The sequence below is a fragment of the Pan paniscus genome, chromosome 16, assembly GCF_029289425.2.
Source record: "Pan paniscus chromosome 16, NHGRI_mPanPan1-v2.0_pri, whole genome shotgun sequence".
Lineage (NCBI taxonomy): Eukaryota > Metazoa > Chordata > Mammalia > Primates > Hominidae > Pan > Pan paniscus.
The window spans coordinates 32,920,244-32,939,624 of NC_073265.2; the positions used below are offsets into that span (position 1 = coordinate 32,920,244).

Genomic DNA, 19,381 nt, shown 5'->3' on the forward strand with positions numbered 1-19,381 from the left:
GACACACCTATCCTCTTTTCTAGTCTGTCTGAAACCTATTCTTTACTGGGACTTCTGGGAAGAGAGGTTCATTTCTTAGATCTACACTATTGTTGTTTCGGGTTTTTTGGTTTTTTTTTTGAGACAGAGTGTCACTCTGTCACCCAGGTTGGAGTACAGTGGCACAGTCTCAGCTCACTGCAACCTCCGTCTTCTGGGTTCCAGCAATTCTCGTGTCTCAACCTCCCAAGTAGCTGGGATTACAGGCATGCGTCACCATGCTCAGCTAATTTTTGTATTTTTAGTAGAGATGGGGTTTCACTGTGTTGGCCAGGCTAGCCTCAGAACTCCTGACCTCAAGTGATCTGCCTTCCTCGGCCTCCCAAAATGCTGGGATTAATGCGCCTGGCCAGATCTACACACTTGTCATTTATTTCTCATGCCCCATACCATCTTCCTCATTTCAGGAATCTAGAAGGCAACTTATTCTCATCAAATCAGCCTGCAAAGTTACCAAAACCTTTCTCCCCCTTGCTAGTCCAAAAGCTGACCATTTTGGGGCCAAGAAAATGGGTGCCAAGGACAAAGGCAACAGAACAATTAGAGGCGCTAAATAGAGAGAATAATAGGACAAGACAGAAACAGCCAGGGGACCAAGACCAGACCCCACACAACCATGTCTGACCTCCAGTTCTAATTACTGGCTCACAAGGCACTGTGCTCAGAGATAGTTCCTCCCAAGGACCGCCCCCCACCCAAAGAATACAATACCCTCTGAGGCTTGGTCCTTCCTGCCGTCTGTGCTCTTAGAAAAAGCTGAATGATGTTCTCTACCCCTTTCCAGGGATCCAAAAATCAAGAGACATTTCCTCAAAGTCCTGAGAGATGCCTCTGCCACTACACCAGTCTCAGACTTGTCAATTTTCCAGAAGGAAGGGGAAATAGTTACAGGATTAGGAGATGATGGAGGAAAGGGCAAGGTGGTAGGAAGGGCAAGAGCGGGGATGTGAAAAACACAGGTTTCAGGGGAAGACATGGCACATTTCTTCAAATGAGGAATACGACATTTATGAGGGTTGCAAGTACCTCTATTTATAGCTCTGTCTCTGATAACTCTGAAGGTTCAGAGTCTCCATGGCCCCTTAAGGTCTGGGCTAGACTGGAGGGACAGACAAGGAATGAGAGGGAAAGCCAGAAGAACGCCCTTTGGCCAGGGAAATGTGGTTGGTATAGAAAACCAAGAGAAAAACACCTTCCGGGGATGGAATAATCATCTGAGATCCAAGTTCACATCTAACTATGGCTTCTCCCACTTCATCCTCCCTACCTCCACCTGATGATATTCCACTGATTGGACGGCCCCAAATCCTATGACAAAGGTTTCCCACAATAACACTCTGAAGAACAGACAGACAACTTTTCCAACAATAGGTGAGAAATGCTGGCAAAACCATACCTAGGCCACTCTATTTCATTTCTGTGGGTGGCCGTGAAGATGAAAAGAGCCGGTAGCCGCCAGGCCTCGAGGATGAAGTCTCAGAAAGTACCTGCAGAAAAAGGACTCTATATTAATCATTTTGCCACCTCAACCCCAAAGTATAAAACCCAGGTCCTGGATTCCTGTCCCTACAAAGCCAAGCAATGTTAGAAAGTTTGGAAGTACCAAAGGATTTATAGGGGAAGAGGGATGAAAAGGGAACAGAGAATGTACTTTATGGAGGGAACTGTCCGGGGCATCTTTCTATACTAGAAGGTACTTCTATTTTCAAGATGCCTTTCCCCACAGCCCTCCCATTACCAATCTGAGTTTGAGAAATCATTATTCAACCCATTCCTAGTTCTCAGCAGAGCAGAGTTTCCTAATTGTATCTATCACCCAACCAGACCCAGAAAGCCAATCACAATGGCTCAGCCACAAATAAGAAAGTCTGGCCAACCTCTCTTTTTTCCATGGGACAGCTGTGGCTACTGCAACCATACTACATTTCTTGTTTGAACCAACTATCTCACCCCTAGAAACATGAAACAGAATTTTTACGATGCCCACAAGCGCCCAATCACACAACCCCCAATACACACACATCCCACCCAGATAGTGTCTGAGCCCCTAGATCCCAAAAGGCAAAGACAGAAGGCAAGACAGGAAGGTGAGGTAGGGAGGGACACCTGTGTGCAGGATGCCAGGTGAGTGGTGGACACAGTCCAGGGCTGTAGGCCAATGGCTAGGGAAGGCTGGGGGAGGTCTCCTGACCTCCTGCAGCGCCGTCCCCGCAAGGGGATGAGGTCCAGGTTCCCCGTGCACTGCATGTTCATGACCTGCAATCAGACCGGGTGGAAAGCTGGTCACGGCTCCTTTAAACCCCAGGTTCCCAAAAGCCCCAGTGCCCACAGGGCAGAGCTAGTTACAGGGCTAGAGAGGATGACCAGCTAGGGCATAGCTGCTATAAAGGTCATAAGTTTTATAATCTAAAATAGTTAAAAAGTATGAGATGACAAGAGGAGAAGAAGGGATGGAGGGAAGGATAAGTTGTATGCCTATATTTATAGAGCAAGGAAGATAAACATTAACATTAGTATCATAAGGCTTTGTGACCAAGGAGCAGAGAGATGATTTTCTTGCAAAGCTGAGGAAAATATCCTGGACAACCATCACCCTGGATAAGCCAGGGTCTAAGCAGCACTAGTAATTGAAAAGAAGGACTGTGATTACAATAGGAAGCTTCCTATAGGCCTGAAAGAAGTCAATCTTATCAAGTCTGAGAGAGGATATACAGAGAGCTTTCCTTTGCCTGTGCCTTGTTTTTTTTAGTTTTTTAATTTTTTAAAATTTTTTGTAGAGACAGGATCTTGCCATGTTGCCCAGGCTGGTTTTGAACTCCTGGCCTCAAAGGATTCTCCCACTTAGGCCTCCCAAACTGTTGGGATTACAGGTGTTATGACTGCATAAACCAGAAAAAAATGGTGGGGGAGTGGCGGACGCGGTTCAGGCACAACAGCACCAAGAGAGACTAGCAGACCATGTGAATAGGAAAGACATTTGGAGGAGCAGTTTATTGATGGAAGATTATGTATCATTCTATCCATGTGATCTATTGCATGTGAGTATAAAGGGTAATAGAGTACTACGGATACCAACCGACACCTACACCTCAAAGAGAAAATAATGTATATCCTACCTAAAGAAACTCTGCATATTACCAATGGCAATTTCACCTTAAAATAATCAGGAAGTAAAGGATGAATCAAAAGAAGAGACTGCAGTTTGTCTTCTCAGCTTTCTCCAAAATCTGAATTGCAAACCTTTTGCTGAACCTAGGTCAGCTCGTTATAGATTCTTCTGATATATCCCTAAAATGGAAAAACCAATTCCTCTAAGATAGAGACCTGGCACCGAGCCAGGGTGAACACGGTCATTAGGACAGAGCAGAATCTAAATCAGACAGTCAAAGTCTCTGAGACAGGGATAAATTGTGGTGTCAAAATGAATGTAAGTGATACAGAAGGAGCTAGATCGGGAAAACAAAAACAAAAACAGGATATAATTGGGCCAAAGACAGAAACAGTTTTTCCAGGAAAAAGACCAAAACAAAAACCTCAGATGGTTAGCTGGACACAATATGAGATTAATAACACTTACTGCCTTAAGGCTGGAGAGCTAGAACCAGAACTAGAAACAAACTCCAAGAATAGCAGAATATAGGCCCATGCTGATAAAGATCCTCATCAGAACAAGAGGAAGACAGACAGCTCTTGACTGACCCACTTTCTGGAATGACAGTACAGATAAAGTGACAGGTATTTGCTCCTATCTGAGCTATAATTTTTACCCAAGGTGACCAAAAGCTGGAGAGGGCTGGACCTTTAATATCAATTGTATTGTTATTATATTACTGCTTGTTGAGCATCTATAAAGTGGATACTACTCACATTTTAGAGGTGAAAAAAAATTGAGGCTTAGAGAAGTTAAGGCCAGGGAAATGTAGAGAAGTTACCCAGCCAAAGTCACACAGCTTCCAAGTATTAGACTGGGATTTTGGCCCAGAGTTCAAGCTGTTTCCACTAGATTTCCTTTCAAAGAACTACCTTTTCAAATTCATCCAGAGGCCTCCTCCTTAATCTTATCTCTTTAAACCCTTATCTCTCAGGCATCCCTCAATGGCAACTCTTTAATCTGAGAAGTAGCAACCAGGTTAAAGAAGCTCTATTGGGAGACCAGCTGTGAAAGAGAGATTAAGTAAAACATATCAATCAGAGCAGGAGGACTCTGCTTCAAGTCCCAAGAGACCCCCCAAGGGGATCTAGTGGATCTGTGGATATAGTCCTATGAGCACTGCCACCCCTTCATTTCTTCCCAAGGCCCTCTCATTACCTCCATGGAACCAGCTTTTCGGTTACGAATGAGGGGTGATCTCCTCGGGAGGCCAGGGCCCTCAGCAGGCTGGGGTAAAGTCTGCAATGCCCGGTCTGGTTCATCTGATGCCTTTCCTGGACACAGGTTCTTCATACTGCCTTGGTTGGTTTTCATCTCATTCTACACAATAAAAGGCAGATAAGAGAGGTGTTAATGGCCTCCAAAATCCTAATCCCAGACTACCCAGCCCTTTTACTTCTCCCTGTACTGCTTTCCACCACTTGGTTCCTAAGTCCTTCAGTCCCAAATCCCAGCACTCTGACCCACCTCAGAAGAGGCTGGACGGAATCCACAGCCAGCCGGGGCACTGCCTTCTTCCTCAACACCTTTCACTCTGGGGCTGAAGTGTAGCTCCACATGGAACTGTTCCTCTGATAAGGGATCCTATGGAGCATAACCACAAGAGGGGGAAGTTGGGAGAAGCTGGATATTGTGGTGGAAGTAGAGAGGAACTCAAGAGGATTCATCCTCCCAGGAATTCAGGGTCTTGTCCCACTCCGGGGCTGACCTGTTATAGCTTCCTTTCAACTATATATTGTCTCTTACAGGATCCTCATTCCCTCATCTCTACCATTTGTGATTTCGCCATTGCACATGACTTTTGAACTTCCAGCTTTACAACCCTTCCCATCACCTTCCACAATAACTCAGCTTGGCTGTGGTGCATATAGCAAAACATTTAAAGATATCTTGTGGGCCAGGAGCAGTGGCTCACACCTGTAATCCTAACAATTTGGGAGGCTGGGGCAGGCAGATTACTTGAGTCTAGGAGTTCGAGACCAGCCTGGGCAACATGTTGAGACCCTATCTCTACAAAAAAATACAAAAAATTAGCCGGGCGTGGTGGCACATGTCTGTCATCCCAGCTACTTGGGAGGCTGACGTGAGAGGATCACTTGAGCCCAGGAGGCAGAGGTTGCAAGGCTGCAGTGAGCTCAGATTGTAGCATCGCACTCCAGCCTGGGTGTCAGAGTGAGACCTTGTCTCACAAAAAAAAAAAAAAAAAAAGTATAATTGTGGAACCATATGCAGAAGGTATATGTATAACCATGTTTGAGGAAATAAGACTCATAACATTGTCCCAAATTCCACACTCTTCTAATGCCAGAGCTGTGTTCTAGGTTACCTCTCTGGCTCAACAACATCCCAGAACATATTTTCCATTCCAGTAGGAACCTAGTGGATGCTCTGTGTCATGCTGTGCGTAAGTGCCACACCTAGCTGGATTCTCCAAATTATAAGGATAAGCAAGTTGTTTTTTTTTAAATAGAAGTCAAAAGAAGGGGCCTTCCTCTCATCTCCCACCTGCTAGCTCCTCACCTGTGTGTTGTCCTCATAAAGCATGATGACAATCTGGGTCATGTAGTTAAGCTCTGAGATGGCACTAAGATAATCCAAAGCTCGCTGCCATTGTGCATCCTGGGTCTCCTACCAAATGCAAAAAGAGGTAAGCCATTGCTTAAGGAAATGGGAGTCAGAGAATGAGCAGGGAGCCAATGAGAATGGAGAAAGTTTTCATTTGAGAAGAGTAAAAGAATGCTGGGAAAAAGCTGTTCACAGCCTAAAGAAGAAGGAGGATCCTTACATCAAGAAGTCCTCCATAACGGAAGACACTGAGCAGAGAGTGGACATGGCTCTCACTGGTGAAATAGAGACGCGTTCGAACGTGGCGACCTGGGGAGAGCACGCCTCGGGAGTACCTGAGATAACAGCTAAATCACTCACACAGTCAGTTAACCCTGTTCCCACCCTTCTGCAAACTCCCTCCTCCCACCTCAAAGACTTCTCTCCTTTCCATCCCAAAATCTTGTCTATTCTTGGTTCCCCAGGCTGTCCCAGCTTTGATTCCCCCAAGGCTCCCTGACATGCCCCTCCCTCCATCCAACACCCCTCCCAGCCCTCCCTCACAGGGGATGCAGCTTGTTGACAGACTCATCCTCGTGGGTTCTCTGCAGGTCAAGTAGTATCTTCCGCAACAGTGGAAGACAGAAGCCCACAGCAATTTCCAGTTTCTCCTCCCGACTGATCCCGTACTCCTAGGGGCCACAGGCCAGGAATAAATACCTCAATAAATCTTGTTTTCTCATGCCTCATATTCCCAGGACCAAGATCATGCCTGTCTTCACCTCACGTCTAGGGCTTCTTTCATATCCACTACATTCCCCCTCTTCCAGGTGTCTCCTGAATTAGCCTCCTGTACTTACCAAGAGCCAGAGTGGACCCTGAGAAATGTAGCAACTCAACTTATTCCTTCTCTGAGTTGCTTTCCTCTAGTCCCAAATCATCCTTCCTTTCCACCTTTTCTCTCTTTCCTTCCCAACACCCTCATCCCCAGGCTAGGTCCCTTATACAAGACACACCTGGGGAATGACCACATCAGCCAGTGCCTTAGAGAGACGGAGCAACTCTGCTGTGCCTTGAAGTCCCAGACTCCCATTGTGCTGCACATCACACTTGACACAGTCATAGATGTCAGGGATCTTACTGATATCATAGCGCCCACTCTTCTGTCAAAAGTCACGCTCCAGCTTGCTCCAACGCTGTAGCATTAGCTCTAGTGTCTCACTGTGGTAGAGCTGCAGGTCTGGAAGAAAGGCAGGAATCAGATAAGAATCAAAGATTTTACCTCCAACAAAAGACCCTGACAACTCTGAAGTACAGCCAGAGGGAGGAGGAGGCCTGGTCTCTGACATTTAGGAGAGGACACCAGAATGCCTGAGAAACCCATCCATACCTGAGACCTTGAAGGGAAGATAGTAGTATTCATACCCACCTACAGACCTGGGGTCCTGCATTCGTTCCCGGATCTGGTGGGTGAGGTTTTCGATCAGGGCAAATACCTGATCACAGACCTTCACAGGATTCTGGATGATAGTCATGGAGTTGAGCAGGGAAGTACTTCTGGTGGGAGCCAGCTATGAAGAATAGAGAGAAGAAAAGCAAGACAGGCTCAGCACTAATTGCCCGGATTCCTGTGAGTTTATTACACAGAGACTACCCACAATACAGCTGTGTATGTTGGTTCACTCCAGTGAGCATTCTTAGGTTACTGGGCATACTAGCAGTTCTAGGCCTTCAGGTAAGGGCACTGCTCTAGCATATAGTCGTCTAAGAGGGATTGATTTTAAGAGTCCAGAGAAAATAAAACAGACCTAAGTTCTTTTCTTGAGGGCTCTAGAATACACATGGAAAATACTGGAGAATAAAGATTGAACCAAAATCCCTCAAAATCTCCACAGAATGTTTTCATGAGTAGAGATCACAGATAACATTATCTTCTTCCTCTAAACAAGATGCTAGCCTGAGCCTAGAGTAGAAATGCTGCCTCAAAACTGGGTTCTGACTCAGGCTTGTAGGACAGTAACAGTCAATGAGAAATGGGGAGGCAGAATCAAGACTGTGGCTGAAAATGCACAATTCTGTTTAGGTCCTCACAAGTTTCATTCTTGCTCGCAAAAGAAGGCAAGGCAGAAAGGAAAGCTGCCTTAGCTTTTTTGAGTTTGACAGTGAGCAATGGATTGGGAAATAAAGGAGCAAGGTCCTGTTCCTTATCAAGTCCTACTCAGAGAACACAGAAAATCCTATGGGCTCATAGCAATGTGCTTAGCTACTTAACTCATTTAAGAACCAATCAGAAATGTTACACAACAATGTAAATACATGTAATGCTACTGAACTGGAAACTTAAAAATGGTTAAAATGGTACCACAATTTTAAAGTTTTAAACTTTTTTTTTAAAGAACATATCAGAAATGAGGAGTGGGAAGAGTAGAAAACCACTGCCTGGTCATTTGTGGCCCAGATATGCAGGAAAAAGAACGACCATATTGGGTAATGGCATATAGTGGGATTAATACTATAAAGCAATGTAACAGCCTGGGTGTTGGAGTTAGACCCCTTGGGTTTGTATTAGCTGGATGACATGAGGAAAATTGCTTAGATTCTTCTGAGCCTAGGTTTCCTCATCTGTAAAATGGGAGGAAAGTCCTTGTGGTCTGCAGTCCTTGTAGTGCTTTAAAGATGACCATCAATTCTTTGTCTTCCTTTCCTTCCCTTCCCTTAAATCTGGCTGGCCCTGTAACTGTTTAACCAATAAAAAATAACAAAGTTATGTTGTGCTATTTCTGGGCCTACACTTTAAGAAAGCTTCTAAGCTTCTGCTTTTGAATATCCCTAAAGCTACCATTTAATACATCTGGCTATCATGCTACGGAAACCATATGAAGAACCATGTGGAGAAAAGAGGCACTGAGATTACAGGGAGAGCATGAAGAGGGAGAGAGCCAGCCATCCCACAGTCCCAGCTGAACTTCCAGATGGTTCCAGCTCCAGTCAATATCTGACTGCAATTTCAGGAGAGACTCCAAGCAAGATCAGATGAGCCCAGAACTGTGAGAGATAATAAAATGGTTGCTGTTTTAGGTTACTACGTTTTGGGGTAGTTTACTATGCAACAATGGATAACTGAAACGTTCTTTTGTTCAGGATCCTTGGGATCAGAGCTGTGCTTTGGAATTGAGAATCTGTGGGACTTTAGAAGTTAATACAGTACATATGCCATATGTATATAATACCTCCATCAGGGCCCATGGCATAACCAAACACATTAATATTTCTGCCACAAAATGCACGACTATTTACACTAAGTGGGAAAACTAAGGATTATAAAAGTCTTATGACAGTTTGTGTCAGGTTTAGCTGCCAAATGAATCTCAATGTCAAGAAAAAAATCTTTTTAATTTTCAAAATTATGCATAAGAGATTGTGGACCTGTACTTATCTCAAAGGGTTGCTGTAAGGATTAAATAATATATGTGTAAAATAACTAAAACAGTGCCTGGCATACAGTAAATACTGTTATTATTGATCCCTACTATTTAGAATTCTAGGAATTGGGGATCCAGGCTATTTTTGAGCCTGACCTGATCGTAGTCCTCAGGGCCAAAGGGCGCATCCTGCTGTAGAATATGGTGCAGCCGAGCCTTCACCCGGTGCTGGCAGCTGCTCAAAGAATCCCCATCGCTGTCCAGTAGCCCATTCATGTTGGCACTCTTCACCATTTGCACCAAAATGGGTGTCAGCTCCCCTTCTAGAGCCAGAAGGCCCTAAAGAGAAAGCACAAGGTCTATTTGTTTCCCTTGCAGGTTAGCATCCCTAGACCTAGATGGTCCCAGGGATCGAATGGGAGCTGGTTGAAGAGATGGGGCCTACCCTCACTAATTATTCTCAGCTCATTCTTGGTAGTACAGAATGGGTCCGATACATGCAGAAACTTCTCTGAGTTGGCCTACAAGCACCCTGAAATGCTCCAACTGGTTCTCCAAACTCTCTGCTTCTCTACCTAATGGAAACTGGGACTACAGAACTGTAGTATGCACCTTGGCGAAGGCAGCAGCAGTCATCTGAACACGACCCTCATCAGAGGCATAGATCTTGAGATCGTGGCGGAAAGTGCTATGGAGACGAAGCAGCCCACAACCAGGGAAGCCAGCATAGTCACCTGGGGACAAAGGTGGGGGACCAGGAATGGACTGCTATAAATACTCGTGGAAGAAAAAATATTCATTCCCCCACTGTCTCTGTCCCTTCATTTTCCCCAACTTACTCTCTAATCATTTTATCCTGGCCCTGCTATGCGTTCACTCCCCAAAACACTCACCCTGTCCTCCAGGGTACATGCAGCGAAAAGCTCGCCCCAGCTCCTCAGCCTGAACACGGCCAGCAGGAGTCAGTTCTCCACCCCACTTCAGTACCAGCAACAGAGATGGGGCCAGAGTTTCCCTCTGTGGATCTGAAGGAATAAAGGGCAGTGAACGGTCTAGATCTAAGAAAAATAGTGGGAAAATCTAAACCTTAGGTCTTCTGAGGAGACCAGAGACGTAATTTGGGGTAAAGGTCATCTATAGGCTCAAGAAAAAGAGATCTTGTGGGGAAAGAAGATGGACAAAAAAAATAAAAAGAACACAAGATCTGAGAGGTAGTGGTAAGGGGGACTACATCTTACCTTGCCCCTCATTAGAAGCTTTTACTCCATGAGGGTAGTAAGTCAATTGTACCTTCCGGTTTATACCTGAGAAGTGACCATACCTGCAGGATAAAGTCACAGTTTATGTTCTGTTCCAGCACCCCAATTCTCACTGTTATTGGCTCCCTTTTGCTATCCCCTTTCTCACATCTCCAATACAGACTTCAGCTGCTCTAGTTTTCCAGTCTTCTCCTCGATCTCACCACCTGGTTCTTTCTCCAGTTCAGCCAACAACAGCCTTGTGATATCCAGCACCTCCTAGAGGAAATAATAAGGTATCCATGCAGAAGGCCAAGTCCTAGACAGTTACCTTTCCATCCTAGTCTTTTATCAAGACTCCCAATGCCATATCCTCTATCTCTCTCATGGCACTGCTCCTCCTGGCCAGATTCACTACCTTACCTGGAGCTGCTCAGGTCGCTTGAGTTTTAATTTTCCTGTCTTGTAGCCACCATGTTTTTCAAACAGAGCAAAAAACCTGAAGAAGTAACGAGAAGCTTCAGTGTGGCATGAGACAGTCAAAGCCTCCAGGACTTGCCCCCCATGCAGTCTTCCTCACGAAAACCTATTTATGTAAATTAGGACACTCTTCTGACCTTGGGTGTTTCACTTCCATCTTCATCTTCTGCTTGGGAGTACGATCCCCATGACGAATAATTGCAATGACACAACGAAGTTCCATCCTAAGATCATAAATGTTATCAGAGCCTCTCCCACACCCCCATCCCACCTGCTGTCATCACATTACTTGACATGTCAAAAAACAGAGGGGCTGAGCAGGGCTCAGGCCTGTGATCTCAGCACTTTGGGAGGCTGAGGTGGGAGGATCACTTAGGCCCAGGAGAAACATAGGGTGAGCATGAGCAACATAGGGTGAGTCTGTCTCTATAAAAAAAGTTAAAAGAAAAAAAATTATCCAGGCATGGTGCCACACGCCTGTGGTCCCAGCTATTTGGGAGGCTGAGGTGGGAGCATCACTTGAGCCCAGGAGATAGAGGCTGCAGTGAACCATGAGTGCACCACTGCACTCCAGCCTGGGAGACAGAGCCAGATCCTGTCGCAAAAAAAAAAAAAAAAAAAAGAAAAAGAAAAGGGAACTGAGATTAGGAATATAAATGGAGGCTGGGCATGGTGGCTCATGCCTGTAATCCCAGCTCGTTGGAAGGCCGAGGCGGGTGGATCACTTGACGTCAGGAGTTCAAGATCAGCCTGGTCACATGGTGAAACCCCGTCTCTACTAAAAACACAAAAATTAGCCAGATGTGCTCACCTGAACCCAGGAGGTGGAGGTTGCTGTGGGCCGAGATCATGCCACTGCACTCCAGCCTGGGCAACAGAGCTAGACTCTGTCTCAAAAACAAACAAAACAAAACAAAAAAAACGGCGGGGGAATATAAGTGGAGTTAAGAAGACTGTGTATAAGAGGCCTAGGCTCCATTAGTCAGATAGTGTGGGGTCAGGAAGTAACCATTAGTCTGGCTTAAGGAATCCCATGGGTCTTAAGTAGGTTACTCCAGATTTTTTGCTTTTGCTTACATAGTGCCAGATGTGGTGGGAACAATGGGAATGTCCTCAGCCTCCGTGGGGATGGACCATGGAATCTGGAACTGTGGGGCAAGCTCCCGCATTATGGTGTTCCTAGAAAGAGAAACAAAGAAGCCCTGTAAAAATGAATAAACCAGAACTACTCACAGGAATGAAGCTCACAAAAACAAGCAGGCTGCAGGCAGAAGAATACATTAATATAAAGTCTAAAAACATACAAACAAATACCCATATTTATGTAGTACAAATATAAATAAATACATGGAATGACAAACACCAAATTATGGATTGTGGTTCCGTCTGGGGATGGGGAGGGGATGTTACTAGGGAGGAGTACATAGGGGCTTCGATTATATATATATACATACACACACACACACACACATATGTGTACATACACACACGTATGTGTACAGTTTGTGTACATACACACATGTATGCGTATATAGATACACACATATGTGTATATAGATGCACATATGTATGTGTATATATACAATATATACGTACATATATACACATATATACATATATGTGTACGTGTGTGTGTGTGTGTATATATATATATATATATTTTTTTTTTTTTTTTTTTTTGAGATAGAGTTTCACTCTTGTTGCCCAGGCTGGAGTACAATGGCTTGATCTCAGCTCACTGCAACCTCCACCTCCTGGGATCAAGTGATTCTACTGCCTCAGCCTCCCAAGCAGCTGAGATTATAGGGGACCACCACCACGGCTGACTAATTTTTTGGGTTTTTTTGGGTTTTTTTTTTGAGATGGAGTCTCACTCTTGTCACCCAGGCTGGAGTACAGCAGCATGATCTCGGCTCACTGCAATCTCCGCCTCCCGGGTTCAAGTGATTCTCCTGTCTCAGCCTCCCAGGTGGCTGGGATTACAGGCGCCCACCAATATGCCTGGCTCATTTTTTTTTGTATTTTTAGTAGAGATGGGGTTTCACCATGTTGGCCAGGCTGGTCTCAAAGTCCTGACCTCAGGTGATCCATGAACCCTGGCCTCCCAAAGTGCTGGGATTACAGGCGGAAGCCACTGAGCCTGGCCAATTTTTTGTATTTGTAGTAGGAACGAGGTTTCACCATGTTGGTCAGGCTGGTCTCAAACTCCTGACCTCAGGTGATGTACCCGCCTCGGCCTCCCAAAGTGCCAGGATTACAGGCGTGAGCTACCACACCCGACCTATATTCCTAATATTTTATTTCTTAAGCTAGGTGGTGAATACATAGATGCTCACTATAGTCATCATTCCTCATATATTTCTGAATGGTTTATACATTACGTGACAAATTTCTTGGAAAGTCAAGTTGCAGAGCAGTATTATAGTATGACCACATTTAGTAAAAGAAATACAGTTTGGATATGGCAGAAAAAGATAAATTGTTATGTCTAAAACTGTTAACAACAATGGTCTCTGGGAGGGGCAGTGTTAGAAAGGCAAGGAGCCTGAGGAGCCCTTCCTTTCTTATTTTTATTTTTTTAATTTAATTAATTAATTTATTTATTTATTTATTTATTGGGACGCAGTTTTGCTCTTGTCACCCAGGCTGGAGTGCAATGGCACGATCTCAGCTCACTGCAACCTTCACCTCCTGCGTTCAAGCGATCCTCCTGCCGCAGCCTCCCTAGTAGCTGGGATTACAGGCATGCGCCACCATGCCTGGCTAAGGTTGTATCTTTAGTAGAAACAGGGTTTCACCATGTTGACCAGGCTGGTCTCTAACTCCTGACCTCAGGTGACCCACCCGCCTCAGCCTCTCAAAGTGCAGAGTTTATAGGCATGAGTCATCACGCCTGGCCTGCTTTTTCACTTTTAAATCATATTTGTGATATTTAAAATAAAGCAAAAACTTTCAAATATTCTTCTGTAAGCCCATTCTCCCCAGCGCAGACCACTATGTCTCTTACCCCAGAATCTTGGCACAGTCATCGTAGTATTTCATCGAGTTCTTGACAAAACTAAAGCCATTGACATCACACACAAAGGAATGACCATTGGCACGAAGAAGGTCAAATCCACAAACTGTTTGCTGCAAGGAAAAGAAGAAAGATGAGAACAAGACAGTTACTCTTCCCGGACCCCTGTTCCTTCCTCTCTCCCTCATTTCACAACCTCCCTGGGCCCTCCTCTACCTTGAAAGCTACGCAGACTTTCCTGGCCACCAGCTTTTCCATGGCAGTCAGCATGACTGGATATCGAATCTCTTTCCCCTCACTGTCTCGTTCAACCTTCCCATCCAAAGCTGGAGATTTTCTAGCTTCAGCATGGGCATAATCTGGCCCCACTGTATACACCTGCAGGTACATAGCATCACTGAGTATGCCCACAGCTCACCCTGTATATGAGAAGACAATATGAGCACTAGGTCTGTAGACGAGTTTCAGAGTAAAACAACAACAACAAAAACAAAACAAATCCTGAGCATTAAGGAGACTGACCAACATTTTTCCTACTGAGCCTTACTGAAGTATCATTATGAATTTCTCCTCGGGACTCCACTACTGTCAGGTAGTCCTTATTAAAAAATAATTTACAAACATTATACCATTTTTCTAAGTCAGCCTTGCCCTTGCTCTGATAGTGAAAATGTGAATGTCTGTATCCTCCACTCATTATCTTCACCTGAATATGAAAGCCAATCACATTCACATCATGTTATTTTCTAGGACCTCCTCCCCATATACTTCCACCTGTTTCCCAAGTACCCCATCCCCACCCACACATTTGTAACCTCTTAAATCCCTATATCCACCATAACCTTGACATCTGTGCCATCTGTTGGCATAAACTCCTCATAGATGTACGACCCCGTCTTTCGGACGCTGCTCTCAGGTGAGTAAACACTGCTTCGGCTGCCAATCTTCAAGAGAAAAAAAGAAGAAAAAACAATGTTGCCTCAACTCTCTGTTCTGTCCCCAAATTCTCCATCTTCCTTCCCCACAACCTCATCCTTGCCCTTTCACCTCTCTGACTCCCCAGATGCTCAAATATCCCCCCTACCTTACGAAAGAGACGCTGGCTTCCTCCTCCAGCTGAGCTGGGGTAGTAGATGTAAACATTGTGGTCTTCTGCACTCACTGGCTTCTCCACAAAGGGCTTGGGAAAGACAGCTCCATTGACCTCTACTTGGTCTTCACCTTCTATCAGGTTGCATTCTGAAAGGTGGATGTGTACTCATTCCTATGGCCTAAGGTTGTGGAATATTACTAATTCTCATTTCCCCAGGTTTTCGTCTCTATAACCCTCAAATTTTTATGACTATATCTTTGTAATAGATGAGGTAAAATCTCTACATAACAGGTCCAACCCTCTGTCCGAAGACTCATGGCTCTAACCCCACCCATAATCCAATAACCAAAACCCCACACAGATAGGTGGTATACAGGAGATGTCTAGAAGATGGAAACGTGGCTAAGTCATAGAAAGCAAGGAAAGGCAGGACTAACCCTCCCTCAGGCCAGGTACTCACCCTCAGGCCGGGCAGGATCACGGTTGAGCACAGCATATCGAGGCAGATCAATACCCTCTTCCTGCAGGATCCGGTACACCTCCCTCCTGTCACCCCCAAATAAAATAGCTGGGAGAGGTGGGAGTAACTAAGGGGAGAGGCTGGGGATTTCATTTGCACAGGATTAAAAGACACCAGGGCACAAAATTATGGTACAAAAATTAGGCATGTTGGTTTCACTCTGCCCCTCTCACAGTGGGTTCCCTGAACACGCATGATCCCAAAGCCACCCATCTCACTGGTCAATAGGAAGTTATACCTATCTTGGATGTAATACTGCATGGCCAGATCATTGATAAGAAAGGGGTTTCGAAGCTTGGAGTAAGCAACAGCTTTGTCCAGAGGAAAGCCTGGAATGGAGACAGGAAATAAAGAGACCAAAGGAAGGGAGAGAAAGAGAACGAGAAAAGAGCAAGAGAGATACAAAGACATATTAAAGCTATTAGCTGCCACTGAGCTCCTCTACCCATTCAACCCATCACTTATTCTTCTGCCCAGCTCCCCAAGTCTAGGATATTTATCAAGAAAAAGTAAAACAGAAGTTATTTTTACGGTCCTTCCAGAGACCCAATTCTGTCAGAGATCCTAAGACACTTAGAGTTGTCCTGAGGTTAGACTATAGGCTTTAAACCCCCGGCAACTCCTGCAAGATGTAGGGAAAGCAAACTCCTTGGCACCATTCTCTAGTGTGTCACAAGTAGCTGACGGCTCTTTACTAAGGAAATAAGACAATAAGAACCTCATTTCCCGAACCAGTATTCCCACCACCATTCCCTCCCATTTTCCTTCATAGACCCCAACCTTTGGAGTGGAAAGAGATGAGGCAGTGGCAGGATGGCCAGTTTTCCACAGGTTCATTAAGGATTACATCTTCTCCCAGAATGATAACAGTCAGGTAGTCAAATCTGCAGAGTCGCTCTAGGATTTGAGTCATTGGCTTGGACTTGGATTTCTTGGTCATGGCACAGATGCCAACAATGATCTGAGGTTCAGGAGGCTACAGAGAGGAAGTGCTATCAGAAACTCAAGAACTTCCCACCAGTATCACCCCCTTCTGGGAACACTGTCTTATCTTCTTAGGGCACAGAGTTTCTTGCCAGAACTCTGGACCTATGGGATAAAGGGTGCCTCCTAACTTTGATCGAGGTTGAGGCACAGCTAGGGATTCCAACTGCCTACAGAATTGGAGCCTTTCCACAGCAGGAAATATGCGCTCAAGCAGGAGAGCTAGAGAACCAACAACCATGAGACGACAGGAAGATCCTAAGGGCAGGGGTTTCTTTTTTTTTTTGGAGATGGAGTCTCACTCTGTCGCCCAGGCTGGAGTGCAGTGGCACGATTTCTGCTCACTGCAACCTCCAACTCCTGGGCTCAAGCGATTCTCCTGCCTAGACCTCTCGAGTAGCTGGGATTACAGGCGCCCACCACCACACCCAGCTAATTTTTGTATTTTTAGTAGAGACAGGGTTTCACCATGTTGGACAGGCTGCTTTCGAATTCCTGACCTCAAATGATCTGGCCACCTTGGCCTCCCAAAGTGCTGGGATTACCCAGGCCCGGCCAGGGCAGGGATTTCTAAGAGAGGCAACCTACCAATCTCTACTGCCCCTCCCCTAAACTAGGATAGGGCCTGTTTATGCAGGGAGTCTATGCATTCGGAAAGAACAGAGAGGTATCTCTAACCAATAGAATCTTAACTCTTTAGGACAGAGGCTCCAACCCCAAGTTACATCATTTTCCCCATTCTTACCACTTCATCCTCCTCATCCTCAAGGAGCTCGCTGTCACTCTCTTCTGGCCTCATGCCTATTCCACGGGTGCCCAGCCCCTCATCTCCAGCTCCAAGGAAGAAGTGGGCCATGGTACTCTCGCCCTCACTGGCCGTCAATGACCACATCCCTGCCGGAACACCCACTCATCCCGCTCTGCAGAGGGGGGTACCCCATCAGCTCAGAACCCAAGCCCCCTGGCAGTGGGTGGGGCTGGGGATGGAGATGAAAAGCATAAGAGGGAACTATAAGGGGAAACAAAACAAAGCTATAGGAAGAAGGATCAACAAGAAAGGAGGCATATGGGCTATGACTTGAGATGCTAAAAGAGCCATAAAAGAAAAGCAAGGTATCCCTTTTCCTCCCTGCTCACCCCACCCCAACCAATAAATTAGTAAGAGGATCAGATAATCAGCCCTTACAATGCCGGCATGTCCCTGATTTGGCCAGCAAGAAACATTAACTTCAGGCAGCAAATGGGAAAGGCAGGTCCTCGAGGAAGGCTACTCTTGAGTCCTACCAGAAGAGAAGGTTAGAGTGACATTTCAAACTTTGGACTCATTTCACAATGTTCCTAGCCCTTTTCCACCTCCTCACAGTAATGTTGAATTCAGTAATTTAATTCAAAGGAAGAGGAATGAGAGAGCTCAGCTGCCTTTCCCCTTAAACCTCTTCTTCATTCTTCCCAAAGATTAACTCAAAAAATATTTATTGAGGGCACCCTACATTCTAAGCATTATATCAGAACATTAAGGCCAGGCACACTGGCTTACACCTATAATCTCGGCGCTTTGGGAGGCTGAGGAGGGTGGATCACTTGAGTCCAGGAGTTCGAGACCAGCCAGGCAACATGTCAAAACCCAGTTTCTACAAAAACATTCAAAAATTAGGCAGGCATGGTGGTGCATGCCTGTAGTCCCAGCTACTTGGGAGGCTTAGGCAAGAGGATCATTTGAGCCCAGGATGCGGACGTTGCAGTGAGCCGAGATCACGCCATTGCACTCCAGCCTGGGTGACAGAGTGAGACCCTCTCTCAAACCAAAAATTTAAAAAATAATAAAACCCCCATGCTCTCTCTCTCCTTCATCTACTCCACCTTAAAAGACAGTTGCACAGCCAGATACCATGGTTCATCCTTATAATTCCAGCACTTTGGGAGGCTGAGGTAAGAGGATCGCTTGGGCTTAGGGGTTTGAGACCAGCCAGGGCAACATAGCAAGACCTCATCTCTACAAAAGAATTTTAAGGCTGGGTGCAGTGGTTCATGCCTATAATCCCAGCACTTTCGGAGGCTGAACCAGGATGACTGCTTGAGCCTCAGAGTCCGAGACCAGCCTGGGCAATACAGGGAGACCTGGCCTTTACAAAAGCTTTTTCTTAAATTAGCCATGCATGGTGGCACGTGCCTGTGGTCCCAGCTACTTGGAAGGCTAAGTTGGGAGGATCGTTTAAGCCCAAGAGGTCGGGACTGCAGTGAGCCGTGATTGTACCACTGCACTCCAGCCTGGGCGACTCAAAAATACCGTTTCAAAAGAAAAAAAAATTTTTTCTTTTCTTGAGACAGAGTCTCGCTCTGTCGCCCAGGCTAGAGTGCAGAGGCGTGACCTCAGCTCACTGCAACCTCCACCTCCCGGGTTCAAGCAATTCTGCCTCAGCCTCCCGAGTAGCTGGGACCACAGGCACACCCCACCATGCCCGGCCAATTTTTGTATTCTTTTTTTTAGTAGAGACGGGGTTTCACCATGCAGTCCAGGCTAGTCTCGAACTCCTGACCTCATGATCCACCTGCCTCGGCCTCCCAAAGTGCTGGGATTACAGGCGTGAACCGCCATACCCGGCCAAAAAGTTTTTAAAAATTAGCCAGGCATAGTGAGTGACACAAGCCTGTGGTCCCAGCTACTCAATAGACTGAGGTGGAAGGATTGTTTAAGCCCAAGAGGTCAAGGCTGCAGTGAGCTGTGATCGTGCCACTGCACTCCAGCCTGGGTGAGAGCAAAACCCTGCCTCAAATAATGATGATGATGATGATGATAATAATAATAATAATAATAATAATAATAGAAGACAAATGCCCAAGTTCAGAAAATCTGTTCAGGGAAAGAGGTCTAGTGTGGTTGGGAGGTTGAGAAT

At 45.6% G+C, this 19,381-nt stretch overlaps 1 protein-coding gene across 1 annotated transcript; it reads right to left on the reverse strand.

Moving 5' to 3' along the window:
* Nucleotides 1–5,788: 5,788 nt before the first annotated feature.
* On the reverse strand, nucleotides 5,789–18,607 carry LOC117976013 (inositol hexakisphosphate and diphosphoinositol-pentakisphosphate kinase 1-like). The gene is made up of 22 exons (XM_034938653.3): nucleotides 17,674–18,607; nucleotides 17,233–17,407; nucleotides 16,284–16,479; nucleotides 15,742–15,832; nucleotides 15,444–15,529; nucleotides 14,975–15,129; nucleotides 14,733–14,834; nucleotides 14,107–14,268; nucleotides 13,882–14,003; nucleotides 11,952–12,053; nucleotides 11,012–11,098; nucleotides 10,818–10,893; nucleotides 10,564–10,673; nucleotides 10,395–10,477; nucleotides 10,050–10,181; nucleotides 9,769–9,890; nucleotides 9,313–9,495; nucleotides 7,164–7,305; nucleotides 6,751–6,974; nucleotides 6,299–6,426; nucleotides 5,976–6,090; nucleotides 5,789–5,818 (listed from the first exon to the last, which is right to left on the reverse strand). The coding sequence occupies exons 2-19, from the start codon at nucleotides 17,377–17,379 to the stop codon at nucleotides 6,901–6,903; spliced, it is 2,172 nt and encodes a 723-aa protein (XP_034794544.3). The 5' UTR covers nucleotides 17,380–17,407; nucleotides 17,674–18,607; the 3' UTR covers nucleotides 5,789–5,818; nucleotides 5,976–6,090; nucleotides 6,299–6,426; nucleotides 6,751–6,900.
* Between the last annotated feature and the right edge of the window lie 774 nt (nucleotides 18,608–19,381).